Here is a 16936-nt window from a genome sequence, read left to right on the forward strand (position 1 = left end):
CCCATTCCTTTACTGGGGCGCTGCCCCAGACCCCGTTAGTAGGGGGGGTTGCACCCCCCAAACCCCCCTCCTCCGCCTGTAATAGCAACTGTTTCGTCTCGTTACGTAGTGATAAGGTGATATTGCTTAGTTAGTCAGCGCCCAACGGCGCAGTTAGTAAGCCGAAGCGGAGCCGCCGCACACTACCAGGGTGTCGGGACCCCAGCGGTGCGTGCTGAAAATTACCAACACACGTGCTGAACGTTACGTAGAAAAAATGTTTCGTGTGTTAATGTAACGACATGTAATATATTAGAGAAGGGGTGCATCCGGGGGGGAGGCATGGCACCACAGAATGAGCAAAAAGCACGCCACATGGGGCACACCACCAGCGCATGCCATGATGAGGTATGTTGTTATCAGGGAATCCGATCCGGGCCCACGAGGGGCATAACTGATAGCGATTCGGCAATATTTCGCAATCCGCAGTCAACAACACAACAAAAGACAACAAAAAAAATGAGCCACCCCTCTGGGTGCCGCTGGCCTCATTGAACTTTGTTGCCTCAAAAGGGTTTTTTTCGGCTTTTCCCTCCATCCGGGGCTCTCTTTGACCAGCGCCTGCTCCAGACCGGTGGTCGCGCGGCCCTGGCGGTAGTTTTTGGTGGTTGTGTGTGGTGGCTGCCTTGCCGTTGGGGGGAAAAGCAAACACCGGCCTGCGCTCGCAAGAGGCAGCACACCTTGGCGTTTGCTTTTTGTGATGATGCGATGTGCAATATGGAACGGCCTGGAAACCGCCCCGGCAGAGTCATCGATCAGATTTTTTGGGCGCAACAGGCAATTTTATATAAAGAGTTTGAAAAATCTCAAATACACCCATCATTTGTTATCACATATTATCAGTTAAATAAGCCTCCACCACACGGTTGCCTACTACCTACTAGCCCAGGATATATAATATCCCAGTCGACCTCTGTCTTCTACCCACCACCAAAAAAAAAAGATCAATTGCCATGTGGAGTCACGACTTTTGCACCGTATGCGACAAGCAATGCCCCCAGGGCGCCATGTACTGCTCCGACAAGTGCCGGATGATAGAGCAGACGACCTCTGAGGAAATTGCCCTCTCAATGTCGTTCAACCCGTCGCCAGAGTACCTCTGCCGCTACCACGCGACCAGCTCCGGTTCTTGCACCTGCGACCACCACTCCGAAGACGTGGACTACTTCTCCCTCTCGCCAGCATCCAACCTGCCGGCCCATAACAACAGCGTCTGCAGCAGTAGTAGTAGTAACCGCTCGGGTAGCGATCATTTCATGTATGACTCGCCGTTGCTGTTACCGCAGGGGTCAAAGTCATCGGCCTCTCTCGCGAGCTCCGTTGCCTCGTCCGAGTTCCTGGCCTCTCCGACCCTCTCACCGCTGCTCATTCCTTCGTCGTCGACCCAATTCACCTCTAAAGAGACGGCTTCGGGCGTTTCAACAACCCCGGCAATGACTGCCTCTCTGAACTACCGCCGATGGCTCACCGCCGCAGCCGTCTAAAAAAAGGTTTTCCCTTCATTTTATTTATTATTTCGACGACCCCAAAAAACTATTTATTGTATATATTTTAGAGTATATCTATTTATTTTAACCTTTTTGCTCATCAAAGTTTAATCTTTTACTCCCCCGCCGCAGCTCGTGCGGCTCCTCCGCGTAGCGCGGAGCCCCAGGGGGGGAATTTGGGGGACTGGTCCCCCCATATATACTCCAGTACTCAGCATTCTGTAGCTTCACTGGGGCGCTGCCCCAGACCCCGTTGTTAGGGGGTTACACCCCCCAAACCCCCCGCCCGTGCGGCTCATGAGGCTCCTCCGCGTAGCGGAGCCCCAGGGGGGTTTGGGGGGACTGGTCCCCCCATATACACTCCAGTACTCAGCATTCTGTAACTAAACTGGGGCGCTGCCCCAGACCCCGTTAGCAGGGGGTTGCACCCCCAAACCCCCCGCCAGTGCGGCTTTGTGAGGCTCATGAGGCTCCTCCGCGCAGCGGAGCCCCAGGGGGGTTTGGGGGGACTGGTCCCCCCATAAACACTCCAGAAGTACTATTCTACCAGTGGCGGTTTTATACTGGGGCGCTGCCCCAGACCCCGTTAGTTGGGGGGTTGCACCCCCCAACCCCCCCCCCCCCGCCAGTGCGGCTCGTGCGGCTTTATGTGCGGCTCAATACATAATACGCGGTGTGTGTATGGAGAGGAGATTGAACGAGTTGAATGTTACAACGATGGGGTATACATGACTCAATGAGAAAAGATGGAAGCAGGGTTAGTCGCGTTATATTGGCGTGATGCGCCTGGCTCAAGAGGGAAAGAGGAGGATGCATGGGACGATTAGCGCTTCCAGCCCCCCTTTTCTACGCATTGTCAGCAAGCGTCCTGCGGCTGGCTTATTTATTTTTTCGCTGTATGTAGGCATCTCTTTTCGCCTTTGACAGGATATATATATGCTGTACGTGGTAGCGCCGTCCCCTTAATTTGTGGGTGCGGTTTGTGTTGTTTTCTCTCTCACTCTCCCCCTTTCCTCGGAGGTTGTATATACTAAAACACGACTTAGACCATAGCCGCTACATCCCTGTCAGAGTACAAACCTAGCTCGACGAAGGGTGTCCGCCCTGAAAAATTTTTCTTAAAGTTTACAGTGGAGGGCGTGCATTGCATTTTTAGTCATCAATTCCATCCGTAGCCTATTCAGTTGGAGACGACGCACGACGAAACGACCCCAAAAAGGCGAGTGCTTTTGAACAGAGTTTATTATATTTATTTCTAACCTGAGATTTGACGGTAAGTTGACCCGTGTACCCATCATAAGTTGTGGATGTTAAATCATACGTTAACACTGGACTTATATAGATCACTGAAAACCATTGGGATGACCGTTATGAGCGAAAGTGGTGATACGACGGCGTTTGACTTTTCGTCCGACGCGCCCAGCCGGCGCACTTCGTCGGCACTCTCCTTGAACAAGCATTTTGCTATCAGCAAACCTCAATCATCCAGCCAACAGCCGGTGGGCAATGTCAAGACGTTAAAGTACCCCGAGCATAAGCGGTCGTTTAGTCATATCCGCGACCCCAAAAATGCCGCTGGTACCACCGTAGAGCCGGCAATTGGCGCAATTAAAGAAGAAGAGCCCCACCAAACGGGGCACAGAACCTCTCTAGGGTTCCCCTTTCTGCGCGCATTGCATGCGTTCGACCCGCTGTCGCTTCCAGCAAACGCGTCTGCCCCCGAGGAAGACGTGACCGAGATCTGTTTGCGCTTCGACGAGGGAGATATAGCCCTGCTTCACTCGGTCCATGCGTCAGGGTGGGGCGATGCGACCCTGCTGACGACAGGCAGCCGCGGTTGGATCCCGACCAACTACTTCGTCGCCTACAGTGACCCCAAGGTCGTGCCTCTGTTGAGCGCCATTCTCAACTTTGTCATAAATCCAAAGCCGCTGGAACTCCACGGCAACAGTAGCGGCTTCACCTTCTCACAGGGGGCCATTACCGAGATCGTCAGCGGCGTGCGAGCTCTCCTCGATGCGTGTGGGACCCTGACGCGAGACTCTCCTACTGTCAAGAAGTCGCAGGCCGTGCGAAAGTTTAGAAAGAATTTATTAGCCGAGCTGGCGATCCTCGTTTCCCTGGCAAAGCAGTACCGCAATTCGACCGAGGACAGCGTCATTGAGCGACTAATCAGCGGGTGCTACAAAATCGCCTCCAAAGCCGTCTTCTTTCTGGATGTATGGTCCATTGACACCAATGTTATAGACGAAAATGGCGACAATGAGCCGGAATACGTGACAACTCCGAGCGAAAACCACCCCATTGACAATGAAAAGGAAAACGTCTACGGCTCAGAGCTTGAGTTGAGCAAAGAAGGGACCAAGCGCGCCATGCCTCCGCCAAAAATAAATACTTCATCCAACTCGGTTCCTCGAAAGCCAGGTGAAATGCCGCAGCACGCAAACAGAGAGTCCGTCATCTTCCACACGTCGCCTCCGACGGCTCTCCAGCGCCTGGATGAGGTCAATGACGCTCTCACTGCATACCTTGGCATCTTCATCCACCGAATGCCCTTCCTCGAGTCGGACCCAACCGCCTCAACGCAGATACTCGTAAACACGCGAAAGTCCATGCTCGCCTGCCGAGAGCTGCTGGCCGCCGTCGAGAGTATCAGTTCCAAGCAGCAGCCGCGAAGCAAGGAACTTGAGCAGACCAAGGACAAGCTGTTCGCACAGATTAGAGAGCTTGTGACTTCAGCAAGAGACGTCGTGGCTCACACTACGCCGAAATACCAACAGGATGGCGATGGCTATAGCCACTATCGACAGGGCAGCCGGTCGACCATTAGTAGTACTGCTGGACTGTCTAATGGAGGAGGCGGCGAGGTCTCGGCATCAGGTAAAAAGCTCATTGGCAATGCCACTGACTGTGCACGGACTGCCGGCGAATGCGTAGTTCGATGCCGCGCTATCCTCAACAAGATTGGTGACTTTCAAATGTCCTCGGCCCGTGAATACCCTGACTTTTCAGACGGAGTCATTGCCATCCCCAACTACCGAATCAAAGGCAGCGACTCGCTGGTGGCTCCTTCATACTTACTCAACGACGGGAATTCGAGCGCTCCAGCGACCCCAACTACCGCTAAACACGACATTTCTTCACCCGTATCGCCTACTAACACTACTAAACAGAAAAACACTCCCCCACCTGTTTCTATAGAGCACAGCAATGGGTCGACTTCGGGCCTCGGTAACTTGCCAGACAACTCGAATTTGTCCGTCATTAACTCCTCCAATGGAGCAACTCGAAGTGGTACGGTCAATGAAAATGAGAACCTGCTACCTCAGATCCCCTCCATGTCGCCAATCATGCCAACCCACGCCGTTTCAAACCCAAATAGCCCTTCGGACCCCTACTTCAAAGAACCAACATCACCAATGCGTGCTGGCAACGTCCAAGGGCGAAAAATGAGCGAGATCTCCTTTGCCGAAAAAGAGCTTATTTTCGTCGACCCTTCAGAGTACCCCGCCGATAGCCAGTACGTGCTGGACCCCAACACTGGGCGCATCCGCGGCGGCTCTCTTCAGGTGCTCATCAACATCCTCACCGACGAAAAGAGCGAACAGGATCCATTCCTCGTGTCTACCTTCTTCCTGACTTTTAGGCTCTTTGCCACTCCTCAAAAGGTCTTCGATTGTCTGCTGGCCCGGTATGCCGTAGACGTTAACGAAGACAAGCTCGTGCTCAAGGATCTCGAGGATATCTCATCTCGTCGTGCAAAAGTGTTTAATTTCGTCAAGCGGTGGCTCGAGAGCCACTGGAAGCAGTCTCTTGATGGAGTAATCCTCGATCAGATCATTGAGCTCGCAGACAAGCATTTCGTCAAAGTCATCCCCAATGCTCGGTCGATTATCCACGACCTGGCCTCCAAGGTGACTGGAGGGATGCTCGAGGATGGAGAGCCCATTGTTCCGCGAACGGTGGCCCTGCCCAACGGCCGACCAGCCCGAGCGGCCAGCAATACCTACCATGGACTCCCTGCAGCTCCAATTACTAGTGTTGGCTCTTCTTCTGCGGCATCGTCCATGTCGCGACACCTTGTCCACCAGTTGACCAAAATTAACGAATCCAACGGGTACCGTCCGTTTGATGCTCAGAGTATCTCCAATGAAAACGACGTAAAGTCAGCCCACACTGGTCCTACGGCAATCACTACCACCACCACGACGAGTTCTGCATGGTCCAGTTCGCTGCGGCTCACTCTCGCGCGGAACTCGACTTTTTCAAACACCGGGCTTCACAACCAGGGCACAAACGTTTGCATCATGGACATTGATCCAGCCGACGTTGCCATTCAGCTAACCGTTATGGACTCGGCTCTGTTCTGCCAGCTCCAGCCGGAAGAACTGCTGGGTCGAAACTTTGGCAAGAAGCGTGGCGAAATTGGCAAGTCGCCCAATGTCGCCATGATGGCGGCGCTTACCAACCAGCTCTCTTCGTTTGTCGGCGACACTATTCTTAGCGGAGATGCGGCCCCGAAACAGCGTAGGAACATTCTCAAGCATTGGATCAAGGTGGCAGAGCGGTGTGTCGAGCTGCGCAACTTCAATTCACTGGTTGGCATAGTGTCGGTTTTGCAGAGCGTCAACATTCAGCGGCTACGAAAGACGTGGGACCTCTTGTCTCCGCGATACCACGCCATGTTCAACTCCCTTAAGGAGATTAGCAGCCCGGAGCGCAACTTTGCCGGCTACCGAAACCAAATCCGCACCAAGGAGCCACCGTGTGTGCCGTTCCTGGGCGTCTACCTTAGCGATTTGACGTTTTTGGTTGAGGGCAACGTCAGGGAGCGTCACTTTGAAATCCCAAGAACTTCGGACGAGGAAATTGAGAGTAACCAGGTGCGGGTCATCAAGGTCATCAATTTCGATCTGTACGAGCGAATCGCCAAGGTCGTTGGCGAAATCCAAAAGTTCCAAGTCCCATACCGTCTCCCTGTATCCAAGGAACTCCAGACTTGGCTACGAGGCGAGATGCTAAAAGCCCATGCTCAGGTCAGCAAGGGCGACGAGCTCTGGCGCCGAAGTTGCATCATTGAGCCTAAAAATCACTAGATGACTTTATTTATTTTAATGAAATACTAGTAATGAACTTAAACCTACATTGCTTCTATGTCTAGAGGGAATCCTCCTACTGTCACACTCAATTGCCCCTACTCTTCGTGCTACGGGAGCTCGAAATAGTCCGCTCCCCGCTAATTACCCCAGATCCGTAGGCTCTTCCTGCCCCAAGTACGAGAGACCCCACGAAAGTTTACGGGGAGTGCGTGGTGAGGCTGAGGGGTTTACTCTCATTTCCCTTCGGTCTCATGTATGCATACAAGTATACACGGAGAATTAGCAGTTGATAAAAATACATTTTGTTAGTGCTACATTTACTGCTGCTGCTGCTGCTGCTGCTGTCGCTTGAGGTTACCAATGTAGTTGATGGCAGAGCCAGCCTTGAAGAACTCCACCTGATCCTCAGACATGGTATGCTTGGCCTTGATGGTATGCACAGTGCCATCCTTCTTGGTGAGCTTCAAAGTAAGAGTGCCGCCATTCTGGCCCTTCTTGTCCAACATGTCTAGCAGATCCACAGTTTCAAGCTTGTCCTGGCTCGAAATAAGGTCGTAGTCCTCTGGATTCTCAAAGGTGACTGGAAGCATACCCTGCTTCTTAAGGTTGGTCTCGTGAATTCGTGCAAACGACTTGACCAGGACCATTCGGCCGCCCAGGAATCGCGGCGACAGAGCGGCATGCTCTCGAGCAGAACCCTCACCGTAGTTGTGCTCGGCAACCACGACCCATGGAATGTTTCGGTCCTTCCATCGCATCATGAGGTCTGGAATAGAAGTAGTGGAGCCATCAAAGTCAATAACCTCATTGACCTTGCCAGTCTCCTTGTTGACGGCACCAATGAGGGTGTTGTATGAAATATTTTCGAGATGACCCTTGTACTTGAGCCAGGCACCGGCCGCCGAAATGTGGTCAGTAGTGCACTTGCCGTCGACCTTGAGGAGGACATTAAGCGAGAGCTCCTTGCCATTGAACGCGTCGAATGGCTCAAGCAGCTGGAGTCGATCGGACTCTGGAGACACGGCAACCTCGGTGGCTGGGTCTGGCTGTGGGTCAACGGACTCTGGGTAGAACTCGGCTCGAGTACCCTTGGTGAAACCGCCGTGGGCCTTGCTTGGGAGCTCCTCGCCAGCTGGTGGCTCAGCAAATCGGAACTCCTCGCCATTGTCCTTGATGATAGCGTCGGTCTTTGGGTTGAAGGTGGTCTTGCCCGCGTAGATCATGGCGGTAACAATCTCTGGGGAAGTCAGGAAGTTCATGGTGTCCCGGTTACCGTCATTTCGCGCTCGGAAGTTTCGGTTGAACGAGGTGAAGATGGAGTTGAGGCCCTCTCGATCCTCTGGCTTTTCGTTGGATCGGTCCCACTGACCAATGCATGGGCCACAGGCGTTGGCGAGGATCTTGGCGCCGGCCTTTTCGAACTTCGCGGTGAGACCATCTCGCTCAATGGTGGCTCGAATCTGCTCCGAACCCGGCGTGATGTAGAATGGCACCTTTGGCTTGAGACCAGCATTGGTGGCCTGCTCGACAATGGAGGCAACTCGGCTCATATCCTGGTAGGAAGAGTTGGTGCAGGAGCCTATGAGACCAGCAGAAAGCTTCTCTGGCCATTCGTTCTCCTTGGCGGTCTCAGCGTACTTGGAGAGCGGCGTAGACAAATCTGGCGTGAAAGGACCGTTGATGTGTGGCTCGAGGGTAGACAGATCAATCTCAACCACCTCGTCGTACTCAGCGTCTGGGTCTCGCTGCAGGAACCCAGTCTTGGAGTTGACCTCCTCAGCAGCCTCTGCGATTGGCTGTCGGCCAGTAGCGGCGAGATATCGCTTCATGGAAGCGGTGTATGGGAAGAGAGAGGTGGTAGCGCCCACCTCGGCACCCATATTACAGATGGTAGCCATACCAGTGGCACTCAGAGTGTCGACACCCTCGCCGTGGTACTCAATGATATAACCAGTACCACCTCGAACAGTCAGTCGGCCAGCCAAGTGAGTGATAACGTCCTTTGGCGCAGACCACCCGGAGAGCTTGCCCGAGAGCTTAACACCGAGGACCTTTGGAGCCTTGAGCTCCCATGGAGTGCCAGTAAGAGCGTCGACAGCGTCAGCACCACCGACACCAATGGCAATTGCACCGAGACCACCGGCGTTTGGAGTGTGGGAATCAGTGCCGAGCATCATGAGACCGGGGACCGAGAAGTTCTCGAGCACGATCTGGTGGATAATACCAGAACCTGGGCCCCAGAACTGGATACCGTACTTCTTAGCGCACGACTCGAGGAAATCAAAGACCTCCGAATTGGTCTTCTTGGCGGCAGTCAGATCCTTCTCGGCACCATCGTGGCCGACGATCAAGTGGTCACAGTGGATCGACGCTGGAACGAATGTCGAGCTGAGGCCGCAGGTCATGAACTGGAGCATGGCCATTTGCGCAGAAGCATCCTGCATGGCGACTCGGTCCGGGTGAAGCTTGAGGTAAGCTTCACCTCGGATCTTTCCATTCTTGCCAGCCAGAGAGTCCTCGACATTGGCCAAATGGGAGTAGAGGATCTTCTCCGAGAGGGTCAGAGGTCTATCGAGGATTCGTCGCACCGAGGTCAGTCGGTCGACCAACGCCGCGTATGGCGGGGTTCGCGACTTGAACTCCTTTGGGACTTGGCCCAGGAGCTTTCCCGCAGCAGATGCCATTCGAGAAGCCATTTTATTGAATGAAGTCTCTCGAGAGATGATAATGACTCTTGAAATTTTTCACTGCAGTATCGGCATGGCTCTATGTCTCTGTGCCTCAAGCCGCACGGAGCCGATTTCGGAGCTCCGAGCCAATCACGACATTGTTATATCAAATCGCCCTATTACGCCGGCCGAAGTAGCGCGTATTACGGGGATTATCTTTGACACTTTATGCTGCTTGATAGCGTGGATACCCAGCATTGTGAGACGTTGGCCTTGGGGTACTATTTCGCAATTGGCGTACTACCAGGGGGGGGGGGGGGGAGTCCACAGTTAGACGCAAAGCCCTTTGAGCCCTACGTAAGGCTAATACACTATATATCGTTTATCTTACGGCTATAGAGGTTCAATTGAGGGGCCAGCCCCTCAAACTCCCCGTAGCTCCGCTTCGCGGAGGGGTCTATCAACCAACACTACTCAATCAAAGGGCTAACTACGTAGCAGAGCCTCACGCGGGCTTGGCGGGACTGGTCCCCCTAATTGCATTTTTACAAGACTGCGACTCGTGCAATTGACAGCAGCGGAAACTACAGGCCTATTTATACCTCTCGCCAACAAAGGATAATGGTGGAAGTGGCGAATATCATATGTAAGCCGCACGCCGCATGCGCCGCATACCAATATGTACCCGTAATCGCTGTATACTTCAGCACGCGATTATCACCACAACAGAGGTGGCGGAGAGACAGCTGTCCAAGCAAGCCCAAAGCAAGTGCATTTGAACGGTTATTAGGGAACAGAAAGGATGCTAAGTGAAGACCAGCAGAACAGGAAGGTTGCTGAGTTTGTCGAGGTGACTCAGTCGTCGCCAGACGAGGCACACGAGTGCCTGGATGCATGCAATTGGGATCTCCAGGTAGGTTGTAACTTATAATACGAAATGAACGCGGACTAACCAAGTACGCAGGACGCGCTGGCATTTTATTTCAACAGCAATGCCGAGGAAGTTCGCGAGGCGACACCATCGCATGCCCCAGTCCCCCCAGCTCCTGCCTCTGCGAGTGCTAGGCCAAGGCCACCCCGTGGTGGCACGCCGAAGCGGTTCGCGACCCTCTCTGATCTGGCCAACCGTCAGTCAGACGACAGCGCGTATGGGTCCGAGGCCGAGGACGATAGAGATAGGCTGTTTACCGGCGGCGAGAAATCCGGTCTCGCGGTCCAGAACCCCGACAATGCGGGCGGATCAGGCTCTGGTAGCGGCCGACTCATTGATGAGATTCTGCGCAAGGCGTCAATGGGCCGGGGCGGCAGCAGCGCGACATCTGAAGATGAAGACGAGGCCGAGCAGAGGCGAAATGTGCCACGATTCAGGGGCGCCGGGTACACTCTGGGGTCGGACGAGACGCCATCCACACGAATTGAGGACGAGCATGCACAGGAGGAGGATGAGCCCACCGTGGTAAGCAGACAGCTGATTTTCTGGAAGGAAGGATTCAGTGTAGAAGATGGACCCTTGTACCGATACGATGACCCGAACAATATGCAGCTGTTGAATGCCGTGAACTCAGGGTCCGCTCCATTGAGTCTGCTCAATGTTCGACCGGGTCAGCGAGTTGACGTGCGCATTCTGCGACGAATGGAGGATAACTATGAGCCGCCGAAACGGGCTCAGGGCGGGTTCTCGGGCCAAGGCAACCGATTGGGCTCTACTATTCCAAATGAACCGGTCCAGAGGGCCGAGCAGCCATCATCAAGGCCGCAGGCCCCAGCACAGTCTTCGGAGCGTCCACAGATGCTTGGCGAGGGCGATATTACTGTAATGTTCCAATTGCTTGACGGGCGACGAGTGAAGCATAAGTTTAGAGGTGACCAGACGGTGGGTGATATTTACAATACTGTCACCGACTTGTCTGGCCTAGCTGCTGGAACATTTTTGCTGCAGACTACTTTCCCGATAAAGGAGCTTAGCGAGATGGACCAGACTGTGGACGATGCAAAGGTCAAGGGATCCGTACTCACCCAGAAGAAGCGACAGTAAATAAAATAATCCCTGCCTATAAACTGCATTGTAGAACTAATTTCTCCAAGGGCTCTTCAAGGGAGTTAATGATAAATAACTAGTATGTATGCAAACAATTTTTTTTTTGGATCAGTCTCTCCAGGAGAACTTTTTCCCGAGGAACTTGACGACGTAGACCAGCAGCAGAAGTACAGGGACTTCAATTAAGGGACCAACAGTGGCGGCAAGAGCCTGGTTGCTGTCGGCACCAAATGTGGCCACTGCAACGGCAATTGCTAGCTCAAAGTTGTTACTGGCAGCGGTAAAGCTCTGGGTAGCGGCTAATTTGTACCCAAAGCCCAGTCTGTACGTGATGTAAAGCGTCGCAAAGAAGATAATGATGAAATAGACCACGAGAGGAGCTGCCACGCGAACTACTGCTACAATCTGATGGACCACATGACGGCCCTGTGATGCAAACAGAACCAGAATAGTGAAAAGGAGTCCAATAAGGGACCATGGGCTGATCCATTTTAGGAAGACTCTGTCATACCAATTAGCACCGCAGAGAGCTCGCAGAGAAAAGCGGGTTACAACTGCAGCTCCAAGGGGAATACCGAGGAATACTGCGACACTTTTAGCTGCAGTGGGATAGTCGAAAGCAAAGGAATTGTCAGCGTGGCTAATTACCTGGATGAAGAAAACACCCATCGGAGCAAAGAGGGCAATTTGAAGTAGGGAATTAATAGCAACGAGAATAGCACAGTATTCGCCGTCGCCTCCCGCTAGGCCAGTCCAAATCAAAACCTACAACGATTTAGCGATTTTCTAGTCATATCAAATTCCAACTTACCATGGCGATGCACCTAGCCAATCCCACGATTATTAGACCCTCGCGTAGATCAGGCTCATCAGGCAGGAATGCCCACGCTAGCCCTAGCTATTCCATATATATTAGCTCCCATTTCATTGCAAAGATAACTAGTTATTCTTACCATCAAAAGCGGGGCGACTATCCAATTGAGTACTATACTGAAGGCGATTTGGGTCCAAATCTGCCTCGTTTTGAATACACGATGCAATGACTCGTACCGCACTTTACACAGGATAGGGTACATCATGATGAGAAGACCAATGGCGATTGGTACTGACACTCCTACGAATGTCCCTTTCTGGAGTGCTGGACCAGTGTTTGGAACGAAGTTTCCCAGAATGATCCCCACCGCCATGGCAAGAAATATCCATAGTGCTAGGAACCTGTCTAGTAGGCCAAGGCTCTTGAAGGCTGATTCTTTTGGTACTGAGCGTTCATCTTGGCTTTCTAGGTTATTGTCTCTCCAATCAGACCGCTCAGCAGTAGCGCTTAGGCTGGGCTTGGTCTCTTCAACTATTTCTGACATTTATTTTTTTTCATTCTACCTATTAGTTACATCAGATCTTCCAGGTACATATACTGCATTTTGTATTACCAATCATCTTTAGCTGAACCCGCTCACACCTTCAGTCACAGACCACACAAGTCTTTGAAAAAAACGTGGGGAAATGAGCCGCTCCGTGTGGCCAATATTTGTTGACAAAATTAACGATAATTCATAATACATAGCGCGCGACGCGATTGACCGAGATCGATCGTCGATCTCGCAATGGCGATCGATATTAAAGCTGTTATGCTGCGTTTCCTCGTAGAGTCTCATCCTATCTTTCACGATACGGCAGTTGATGGGCCCAAGACTAAGATGGAGGTATCTTTTAAAAAGTTAATTGAAACACTCATATAAATACAGCGAAATCCCAAAAAAAAAAAAATAGCAAAAAATCAGCTAAGCGCTATTGTCTTGGCACGAAAAGGCACTTCCAACAGTTCCGTCTTTGTAACCATCTATAATTGATAGAATAGATCCATAGGTTCCCGAAACAGTAATATAAATTCCACCGATGATAGCAATCCATGAAACAGCTGCAGTGGCCATGTTCTTCCTGTTGGACAGCTAATTGCGCTGGGACTTCCTAAACCAGGCCAAGTGACCATCTCCTGGTTGAAGATCAGGACTGGCCAGTTCATAGAGCGCCATCATGCCTGGAATAATGAGCGTGAAACTAGTACCCAGAAGGGCTCCAGTTAGGCCCAAGAGATCGCCAAAGAATGGAATCGCGCCCGCGGTAATCAAGCCAAAGACAATGACAACAGCCATTACGGCAATCCAAGTCATCCAGTGAACAAAGAAAGCTATTGCTCTGCAAATGCCTAGTATTTCGCAGGATTCGCACCAGGGCGTATTTTCCAGCGACATGAGCCCAACTTTGCCATACATGATGCAGCCAACTGCGATATAGTTCAGGGATACAATTGCCTTGCCCCCCATGTAAAGGGCTCTGCTGTACTTCTTCTGATCTTTCATCTCGGCGTGAATCGTGAAAAGGGTAGGCGTACCACACAGACTAAACACTTGGGTAGATACAGCAGCGCCAATAGTTGTAAATGAACTTCCTTTTGCAAATGCGACGATGTTCTTGTGAACTGGCTCACCCGGTGGTGCAGCAGCTGGTACAGATTGCGTCAGACAGGCGATTGCCACGATCCACACACAGTGAGCACCGACACGACAGCCACGTACCCGCACCATGACAATGCCTTCATGGTTCGTGCGAGAAGGGCAATGACAAATGAAATAGCAGCACCAATTCCGACAAAGGTCATAGTGCAAAGCGCGTGGTTTGAGAAGGTATTGAGGACAATGGACAATGTGATCAAACTCGCGCCATAGAAAAGAAGCCACAGCAGCCAAGCGCCAACCCCCATAATCTTCCTACCAGCAGGGCCAAAAAGAAGATGTGCCGCATCACCGATACTGTATACTTGGGGGGTGATTTAGCCGAAACTTGCCTACGAAAATACCTTTCCAAGTCGTCAAGGCACAAAGAAAAACAAGACTTAGGGTTCCCAGAAAAAAGCCCAAAGATTGGAACGCCAAGAACGCCTAGGCCAATCTGGGTCTTGACATTGAGAATTGTGGCTCCAAAGCATGACGAACCTCGGAAATCAGGCCCTTCTTCCGTCCTGGAGAAGACGTTGTTGTCTTCCTGACCATCCTTAACCATTCCTTCTTCGACGGCGTAGTGCTCGTTGCTATCGTTAATATTGGCAACTACTGGAGAAGGCTTTTCAGGATCAGACATGCTTGTAATGTGTATGGTATTATTACACTGACCAAAAATAAACAGAAAAGTCGCCCGTGTATAATCTTTTTTTCTCTTCGATATCGCGTTCTCCGCAGTTACGAGAGTGTGGGGTACGAGACCGGATTCAACACCATGAAAACGCCCAAATTGTTATCACTAGAGATTAATGATGATATCTGCCACCGATCTGCATGTTGATGATGCATCCCTCGAGAAAGACGCCCACCATAGGGGCTGGTCCGATGAGGAGGAGACGTATCGGTAATACTCCGAATGTATGTGGAACTGGTCTGATGAGGCGGGGCCATTGAACATCGTATGCGGTGCACCAGATATTGCCTCTGGTAAGGCGAAATCGAAGAGACTGGGGTAATTCGTCAATAATTTTAGTGTACGCACATAATAAATACAAGAATAGGTTAGATATACATCTTTAAAAGTTGTCCATAGCGTCAACATAGTTCTGCTCAAACTTGAGCTTGGACGGCTTGTTAGTAGAGCCAGCAGGACCAGCCTGAGAAGAGAATGCTTCCATCAATGGGGCACGCTTAATCGGCTGGGGTTTGGCCGGTGGTTGGGCGGTCTTCTTCAACGTCGGTGGAAGGGGAATGTTTGACGATGACGGAGTCCTCTTGGAGCTGTTATTCATCATATTCGTCCAGTCCTGAAGATCCATGAGTCGGTTAGAGCCTGGGATGATAACCTTTGCCCGGCTGCCCACCATTTTAACCTGGATTGTTTGCTGTTCCTCCTGTGGTGGAACAGGACCATAAGCCCGTACCAGCGGTAGGTTCTCAGGAATTGGCCCTCCCAGCAGTTTCTGGGGCTCTTTCCGTGAGTCCTTTCGCACTGGAGAGGACGAAGAGCCAAAAGAGCCCAGTATTGAGCTGTAGAATGGAAGATTTCTTGGGATAGATGGCGAGTGAGGCAGCGACGGTGGCTGCGGTGGCTGCTTGTGCTTTTCGGCCTCAAATGCATGCATGATAGACGGCAGGTCCTCTGTAATGGAAGTCTTGTTGGAGAAGGACGAGAATAGGGAAGAAGAGGCATTAGAGAGCGTGCGATGATGTCCTCCAGCCGCTCGACCACGGTGCTTGTAGTCGGGAATGAAGTCGGAAGTCCACGAGTTCTCCAAGCTACCACCAGGGGAGGAGAAGACGGAAGAGGCCGGCGAAGAAGGCTCAGTGAAGAGGACATTTTCGTTGTCCAACAAACTTGACTGGAATTGATGCGACCGGGCAAACTTGACAAACATACCATGCAGGTCGCGCACAATTTGGAAGAGCTCTTGCTGTACGTCTTCTCCTGGCGCCGATTCAAGGTCCACAAGCAATTGCGTAACAAACATCCTATAGCGCTCGACGAGTACTTTGCCATTGTGTGACCCGCTCCGCTTGGCAATATGGGGCAGGAGGTCCTCGAGGTCAGAATGCATGCGGATCAGCGTTGACCGCGATAGGGCCAGGTTCAGTTTGAACTCCAATTCGGCGTAGACGGTGAGGATGCGCAGCACCAGAACCGTCAGCACCGAGCTGGCGTCATTTGTGTACATAGAGGGGTCGGCAATTTGCGCGATTTTGGCCTTGAGCTGCTCAATCCCCCACGAATTGACCTTACGCAGCATTCGCTCGGCCTGGCGGGCCACCACGACGGCCAGGTCTGTGTCAAAGTCCCGCGCCTGCGACTGGAACTCGTAGACGGACAGCAAGGTGAACTTCCACGACTTGGTCACCCCGAGATGCTGCTGCAGGGTCGTCAGTATGCGGTATGCGGTGTACACATCTTTTGCTTGGTCAGGCTCAAACGACGCGCATAGCGCTTCGATGTCCTTGAAGGATATGTCTGGGCAGTGGACCAGTCTGTCAACCGGGTCCTCATAATCTAGCGGCATCACGACAATCTAACCAAGTGGAAATACGCAAAAATGCGGTCCTCTATCACTTGAGAAAGAGAGATGCAGCGCGACGAAAAATTTCTGGTTGGAATGTAGAGCCGCCTCACCGGGTTGAACGGCCATATAATGGTACGATTAGCGTTGGACCGAGCAAGACACACACCCTATATAGTAGAGAGATAATACTCTTGTGCGAGAGCCAGCTGCAGCTCGGAAGTATGGTTGATAATAGCGAGAGCTAGACCGTGGTAGGAGGGTCTGTATATGTTATATTATATTTCGGGAAGCTACCTGCAGAACCGGCTAACGTTTTATATATAATTTACTGTAATGCGTATGAGGCCGACCAATCCATGCACAGCTAGGCATTTCAACCCTACCACCCGACGCAGTTAACGCAGTTAAGGTAGTTGTTGCATGTTCAGGCCATCCGTACATATAAAATGGCGTTATGCGTCAAGTGGAGATTCAAGTTATGCCCCTGTGCCGGTGACCGTCCATCACAGTGCAAACACTCCACATCTCAGGGGGCAAACTCCTGCTATCACAATTGCATGGAATATGCCAGTTCG

The 16936-nt window shown here is 51.9% G+C and overlaps 7 protein-coding genes across 7 annotated transcripts; 3 read left to right on the top strand and 4 right to left on the bottom strand.

The window, feature by feature from the left end:
• Positions 1-992: 992 nt before the first annotated feature.
• TRVA0_020S00958 (uncharacterized protein) lies at positions 993-1523 on the top strand (the record flags this gene model as incomplete). The annotated part of the gene is made up of 1 exon (XM_076684954.1): positions 993-1523. The coding sequence occupies one exon, from the start codon at positions 993-995 to the stop codon at positions 1521-1523; it is 531 nt and encodes a 176-aa protein (XP_076540772.1).
• Positions 1524-2529: 1006 nt separating this feature from the next.
• TRVA0_020S00980 (guanine nucleotide exchange factor) lies at positions 2530-6622 on the top strand (the record flags this gene model as incomplete). The annotated part of the gene is made up of 2 exons (XM_076684955.1): positions 2530-2799; positions 2869-6622. Exon 2 carries the CDS (start codon positions 2888-2890, stop codon positions 6620-6622), a length of 3735 nt encoding a protein of 1244 aa, XP_076540773.1. The 5' UTR covers positions 2530-2799; positions 2869-2887.
• A 320-nt stretch (positions 6623-6942) lies between these two features.
• ACO2 (aconitate hydratase ACO2) lies at positions 6943-9321 on the bottom strand (the record flags this gene model as incomplete). The annotated part of the gene is made up of 1 exon (XM_076684956.1): positions 6943-9321. One exon carries the CDS (start codon positions 9319-9321, stop codon positions 6943-6945), a length of 2379 nt encoding a protein of 792 aa, XP_076540774.1.
• A 775-nt stretch (positions 9322-10096) lies between these two features.
• Positions 10097-11329, top strand: SHP1 (protein phosphatase regulator SHP1; the record flags this gene model as incomplete). Its single annotated transcript, XM_076684957.1, has 2 exons — positions 10097-10207; positions 10259-11329. The coding sequence occupies 2 exons, from the start codon at positions 10097-10099 to the stop codon at positions 11327-11329; spliced, it is 1182 nt and encodes a 393-aa protein (XP_076540775.1).
• Positions 11330-11440: 111 nt separating this feature from the next.
• TRVA0_020S01046 (uncharacterized protein) lies at positions 11441-12288 on the bottom strand (the record flags this gene model as incomplete). Its single annotated transcript, XM_076684958.1, has 3 exons — positions 11441-12097; positions 12144-12230; positions 12286-12288. 3 exons carry the CDS (start codon positions 12286-12288, stop codon positions 11441-11443), a joined length of 747 nt encoding a protein of 248 aa, XP_076540776.1.
• Positions 12289-13278: 990 nt separating this feature from the next.
• Positions 13279-13914, bottom strand: TRVA0_020S01068 (uncharacterized protein; the record flags this gene model as incomplete). The annotated part of the gene is made up of 1 exon (XM_076684959.1): positions 13279-13914. The coding sequence occupies one exon, from the start codon at positions 13912-13914 to the stop codon at positions 13279-13281; it is 636 nt and encodes a 211-aa protein (XP_076540777.1).
• A 989-nt stretch (positions 13915-14903) lies between these two features.
• Positions 14904-16361, bottom strand: TRVA0_020S01090 (uncharacterized protein; the record flags this gene model as incomplete). Its single annotated transcript, XM_076684960.1, has 1 exon — positions 14904-16361. One exon carries the CDS (start codon positions 16359-16361, stop codon positions 14904-14906), a length of 1458 nt encoding a protein of 485 aa, XP_076540778.1.
• Positions 16362-16936: the final 575 nt, after the last annotated feature.

The sequence above is a fragment of the Trichomonascus vanleenenianus genome (genome assembly GCF_965637985.1).
Source record: "Trichomonascus vanleenenianus strain CLIB 3782 genome assembly, contig: TRVA0_020S, whole genome shotgun sequence".
NCBI classification, from domain to species: domain Eukaryota; kingdom Fungi; phylum Ascomycota; class Dipodascomycetes; order Dipodascales; family Trichomonascaceae; genus Blastobotrys; species Blastobotrys vanleenenianus.